Source organism: Marmota marmota, unplaced genomic scaffold (assembly GCF_001458135.2).
Source record: "Marmota marmota marmota unplaced genomic scaffold, marMar, whole genome shotgun sequence".
Lineage (NCBI taxonomy): Eukaryota > Metazoa > Chordata > Mammalia > Rodentia > Sciuridae > Marmota > Marmota marmota.
Window position 1 is genome coordinate 9,582,293 of NW_026000164.1, and position 6,122 is coordinate 9,588,414.

At 41.1% G+C, this 6,122-nt stretch overlaps 1 protein-coding gene across 1 annotated transcript; it reads left to right on the forward strand.

Moving 5' to 3' along the window:
- The first annotated feature begins 1,519 nt into the window (after window positions 1-1,519).
- On the forward strand, window positions 1,520-4,213 carry Prss58 (serine protease 58). The gene is made up of 5 exons (XM_015493877.1): window positions 1,520-1,595; window positions 2,316-2,454; window positions 2,650-2,906; window positions 3,839-3,978; window positions 4,064-4,213. The coding sequence occupies exons 1-5, from the start codon at window positions 1,520-1,522 to the stop codon at window positions 4,211-4,213; spliced, it is 762 nt and encodes a 253-aa protein (XP_015349363.1).
- Window positions 4,214-6,122: the final 1,909 nt, after the last annotated feature.

Here is a 6,122-nt window from a genome sequence, read left to right on the forward strand (position 1 = left end):
CTTATGCTACACAGGTGAGGCTTATGTAAGAAAGCTTTCATTATGTGATCCCCACTTATCTATCTTCCTGAGAACTCTTTCTTCAACACTTGATTCTAGTTCCACAAACATGCCATATTGTTGTAGGTCTTCACATCTTTGCTAAAGTTTTACCCTCTCCGTGGGCTGGTTTTTTTCTTCTGTTTATATTACATGAGCTCTCAACCTTTCTGTAAGACCCAAGTAAAGTGTAATACCTGGGGACCCCTTTCTAACACACCATGTAGAATAGAAAGTACCTTGAATTTTGTACACTAAGGCACATACCTGGATTTTAAAAAACTTCTCTCCAGCATTTTATGAAATTTTCCAAGCATACAAAAACACTAGAAGACTTAGAGTATGCCCACCAAGACTCTACCACTGAGTAATCGGTTCTTATTAACATCTTTCAGTGTGGTACACTTGCTGCAATCAATGAACCAATATTGATGTATAATTATTAAATAATTTCCTTTTTTGGTATTGTCAAATGTATAATGTTGTGTATACCATTCCTGTATTATACAAAATAACTGCACTGTCCTAAAATTCCCCTATGATCAACCTATTCATCCATCTTTCTCCCCAAACCCTGGCAACCGCTGATCTGTCTCTGTAATTTTGCCTTTTTTAGAATGTCACTAATTGGAGTCATACCTTTTATATTCTTTTCAGACTGCCTTCTTCTCTTAACAATACACGTTTAAAAATTTTTCACAATATTTCACTTTGTGTCTGCACCGACCTGTTTATCCACTTAACTATGCAGCACATTTGGTTTTCTTCCAAGGTTGGTGATTTTGAATAAAGTTTCCATAAACATCCATGTGCAGACTTATTTGTGGACAGGTTTTCAACTCATTTGGGTAATAATGAGTGTCCCTGGTGGATTCTACGTCAAGGCCATGTTTCGATTTGTAAGTAAATGGTCACTATTTTCTTTAATGGCTCTCTCATTTTGCACTTAGCAGCAATAGATTCCCAGCGTCAGTTCAAGAGGTACAGAAAGAAAAGGACTAAGGTATTTCAAAGAGGAATTTAGTGTTAGGCAGAGGGAGCTATGTCAGTGCCAGAGGCCTTGAGCACGTCCACCCAGTGTCACACAAATAGGGCTGAGCATCACAGAGACAGGAGGGGTCAGTGTAGTTTAGACAGAAAACTGCCTGCAGAAACCAGACAGGACATGGCTGTGGAGACACTGCGAACTGAAACTTTGTCAGGTTATGTAATTTCTTGCCTGAAAGGAGCAGCTGGGGGGACGCAGGATTCCAGAAATCCTTTCTGCTGGGTCAGGGACAGAGTCACCAACCTTGTTTCCTTTCCCTCCAACAGCAGAAACCAACCCCCTCGTTTGACAGATGAACACCATTTTGGTAACTGAATCCTGCCACTGAAAAGAGTTTGGATCAGACTTTTATTTCAACCCTAGAGCTCCGCTGGCTTTATCTAATTTAATGCTTTCCCCATCCTCCTCTCCTCGTTTTCCAGAGACTCTGAGATGAAACGTGTCCTGGCAAAAGGCTCTCCCATTGTCACGAAGCTCATCCTCATCTGGGCTCTCTCACACCTGTCTCGTGAGTATCTGCCCAGCTGGCTTTGTGCTCACCAAAGAGAAATCCTGGGGGGAAAGTGAAAGATGGGTCAAGACAGGAGGCACCATGGCAGACTTGAGACGTGGGACTGATTCTCCGTCCCCACCAACTCTCTCCCTGTAACAGTGCCTGCCTGCTTGACCTGAGGTTGTTGGTGTGTATGCTTCTGGGGAGGCCAGGACCTTGACACCCCAACCAGAACCACTCCTAAGAAAGAGCTGACTCTGGACCTTTCTGGACCAGGATTAATGTTGGGGTGTGAGAATGGGCACGAGGCAAGGATTTCCCAATTCATGGGCACCGCAGAGCGTGAAACAGTCCTTTGTATTGGTCATTCTGCTTGCATTATTTTTGGAGAAAAGGAATAAGACTTGTGAAAGTATTCTAAAATTGGCAAAGAAAAAAGTGTCTTTAAAATGAGTTGATTTAATATTACATACACTGGATTTAGAAAGTATTTAAGAAAGCTTATTTGAAGAATATTTATTGTCACTTAAAAAGGCAAACACCTTTTTATTTTTTAAACAGATGTTTCTATCATTTATTATTTTCTTCATGTTTAGAACAAAATCAATTTATAGGTTTAGCTTATACTTAAAGGTATCAAGAGAAGGTTGGAGAAGCCTATTAAATAATTCTCCTTTGGTTTTTCAGTGACTATTGAAAAATCTCAGAATTTCTTGTTGATGTCTCTCTTTCCAGTTGCCTTTGCCTATAATCCAGATTACACAGGTGCCATTACCCCCTCTTACTTGGTCTACTTGAAATCCGATTACTTGCCCTGCGTAGGAGCCCTGATCCACCCACTTTGGGTAATCACAGCTGCACATTGCAACTTGCCGTGAGTAATAAGCCACACTACGGTTTGGGTTTTCAGGTAGGACACTGCCCAGAACTATCTCCCAATTTAATGGGGTTAGAAAGATCTTTGAGGGGCATTCAGTGGCGGAGGAAAACATCGGTGGGTTAGTGAAGGCCCAGAGGATGGAGAAGCCACCTATGTTAAGTACTGTTGTGAATATCTATATCATTCCAGGAAGCTCCAGGTGGTGTTGGGGATCACAAACCCTTCAGATAGCAGGGAACGTTATGTGCAGGTGGTCGGCTATGAGAAGATGATCCATCATCCTTACTTCTCAGTCTCATCTATCCAAAATGACATCATGTTAATCAAGCTGAAAAAAGTGATTAATCTCAATAACTATGTGAAACTGGTCAAACTGCCCAACCATCCTGTCCGTGTGAATACCATGTGCATGGTCACTACCTGGGGCTACAACATTTGTGATGTCTGTGAGTCTGTAATATGTGTGATGTCTGCTGAATTCAATGGCATTCTCTTGAAATCAGCCATGCTTCTGAACGCTGTCATCTCAGCTTCTGCAATTCTGCTAAATGAAGCTTTTCCCAGGCCTCCAAATTCATCCCTTTCAGATCGTTCCCTTCCCCTTTCCATTACTCAAGGAATCCTTTAAGCCATTTTCCTGCTGTATCTTTTTATCATCTCTGCTTTCATGCATGATAGAAGTGGTTTCAGTGGAAAGAAGACATACCTGTCTAGTCCTAATTTCATTTTATCTTGGAACTTCGATTTCCTTAATGCTAAAGTGAAACCCAACACTAAGATGTTTTCAAACCATTGTAAGCAATAAAGAAACTTAGAGCCTTGAAATACCAAAAAACAAATAAATAAACAAATAAAAATAAAATATAAGCACAAGAAATATACTTAATCCTGTGCTAAATCGGAACATCCTTATGCAAGACTGCAGGAGATGACCTAGTTTAACTTAACAAAGTATTTTAAACTGAGAACATTCTAGATAGTATTCATTTCTTCAGAAAACTGTCAAACTAAATATTCTACCTAAGCTTTCTTCTATGTCTTAAAATTAAAATTTCCCGAAAAAAAAAAAGTCAAGTTAACATAGCTTTCTGTTACCTGTCTGCCAGCTAGCTTAGCCCAAAATTTTCATGCAAATCCTAATAGACTGTCAGTAGCTATTCATTTAAACACATTCATAAGGAGACAGGCACTTGTATCATAAGAAATTGTTAATGTGGTAACCTGTATCCAGGTCATCCTGACTACCACAGTTGTCCTATTCACACAATATTTCCTTTCTTACGATAGAAGGAGAAATAAATTGAAAAAGAGAGAAAGTAAAGCTGATTCAGTATGTAGGAAAACTGTTGTGGAAGTCCAACTTCTCTCTTTTCTGTAGCCAAGGAACCTGACTCACTGCAGAATGTGAACATCTCTGTAATCTCTGAGAAAGATTGTCAAGGAGGCTACAGAACCCAAACCATCAAGCAGAATATGTTCTGTGTGGGCATCGTGCCAGGAAGGAGGGTGCCTTGCAGGGTAAATGTTCTAATTACTTCTGCCTTAACTTCCCCCGTCCTTGTGGAAACTGTGGAAGGTAACCTGATTTTCTTTCTGCTGGCAGGAAGTCTCAGCAGCCCCCGCAGTCTGCAATGGAGTACTCTACGGAATCCTGTCTTTTGCAGATGGATGTGTCTTGAGAGCCGATGTTGGCATCTATGCTAGTATTTTTCACTACTTGTCCTGGATTCAAAGTACAATCCAAAACAACTGAGGGTTCCACAGCAGGAATTCCACAGCATGTGACACAGCTTCTCCCATGTCCAACCTCAGAATTAATTAAATGGATTCCTGGGATGGTGCCATGTATAACTCTTACTTGTTCACTCATACACAGCGACCTTTCCTCCCACATAAATGAAGATGGGAAACTTGAAACTTCTTAGACCATTTGCGTTATTGAAGTGGACATGGCATTCTCTCCAACAGACAAAGGGGCCACTCCATCGTCACGTGGGGTATCCCACTTTCTATTTCTTCCTGAGTTAGATAATGTGTGTTTTTGGAAACTTGAAACAACAATTGGAAACAGGCATTCTAACAAGGAGTGGGCTTAATAGAAGAATGGGTGGGGAGAAGTGTTTAAACATGGGGATTGTGAGGGCATGGCACTTCATTTCTGTGTGTCCACATAGGATTCTACACCAGGCACCGATAGATTTCACCCAGTCTTTTTGCAGGATTCTGGGTGTCTACTTGAGACAAATGAGGTTGCTATAAAAGTTACTTGGGGTTTGTGATGTGGCAGACAAACAGAATCCAGGCCCAATTTTCTTAATGCAAGCTTGCCTCTTATATTATAGCATTTGGCCTAGAAGCTCTACTTTCTCCTGGCTGTCACTCTGTCTTCTTTCTTTCCTGTTTACTTTTCTTTTCATCTCAACTCTGCAGCTTTGGTAACCACCAGAGCATTTTAATGTGTAGGTTTACAGGAGAGAGTCCTGTGGCTATTTGACTGAGGGTTAACAAAGCAGAAGCAAAAAACAGGTTCCAGTGAGTTCAGCCTGTGGCCACTAGCTTTTCAGTACAGCTGGGGGAGAAGAAAACCTGTCTCAGGAAACCCAAGTTCCAACAATACATTGTCCTCTCAAAGGTTCTAAAACCACCGAATCAGTTATGCCTAGCTTGGGATGCCTAGAAGAAGAGTTTTTGTGTATGAATTATTAAGCAACAATTATGAGAGCTTCACATTCATATATTTCATTAGCTAAAATTTTAGTTATTGGAGAAACAAGTGGCATTGAAACGATTTTGCAAGAGACCACCTCAACCTCTGAGGATGTTTCTCAGCTTGAACTGGTACAAAGATTTCAACAGGTCACACTATGCTGTATAAGACCAGTTGATTCTGGGGAGCAACAAATGTGAGGTCCCTGAATTCCACGGACCTGGGTGCCATCCCCAGGTTTCACCATGAGCACTAGGAGGGGACTTCCTCAGTTGCTGAATATATTCCTTTTTTTGTGGAATGCATAAGACATTCACGTAATTTGAGGATGGGGATGCTAGGGCAGTGGTGATAGTGAAGACAAATAGCTACTATGCTATGACAGAAAGGCCCCCCTTACCTCCACGTGGCAGATGGGAAACATGGGATACAGTGGTAAACTGATGTTGATAACTGATGTAGGTTGTTGACTCTAGGTCTACAAGAATAGTGGTATCAGGGTCAGACTTACAAGAAGTCTTTGATACTCAGCCATGCACGTGGTCCACTTGTCTCTATTGTTCACTGTTCATGAAGCTCTTTCACAAGCATTTGGAAGCATATGGAGGAAGTTGAGAGCAGACTGTCCTGTCCAATGGATCACCAAAATCTTCTGAAGAGGAGTATTTAATGTGAGAATTCTCAGAGAACACAATTATTATCCTGCTCCAAGTTGACCTTGAAAAATTCTACTACAATACACAAATCTTCCACAAAGAATTTGTTCCCATTCCTCCCATCTTGCTCTTTCCGAGTGCCTATAAGGACAGAGCCCTAGCAACTCCCCAGAAATTTATATAAATCTTAATCTCAGGAAAGAGAACAACTGGATATGTTAATTGAACTTCTGTCTCCTAAGAATTCCACTCATTTTCCTCAAGCATCCCTGGAAGGGGTGGTCCTATCACGGTAGCAC

Bases quoted from the DNA above. Each gene is read 5' to 3' on its own strand.
- Prss58 (XM_015493877.1), top strand. From the start codon at position 1,520: ATGAAACGTGTCCTGGCAAAAGGCTCTCCCATTGTCACGAAGCTCATC. The intron at 1,596-2,315 runs GTGAGTATCTGC...CTCTCTTTCCAG, and splicing joins GGCTCTCTCACACCTGTCTC to TTGCCTTTGCCTATAATCCA. The intron at 2,907-3,838 runs GTGAGTCTGTAA...TCTTTTCTGTAG, and splicing joins CTACAACATTTGTGATGTCT to CCAAGGAACCTGACTCACTG.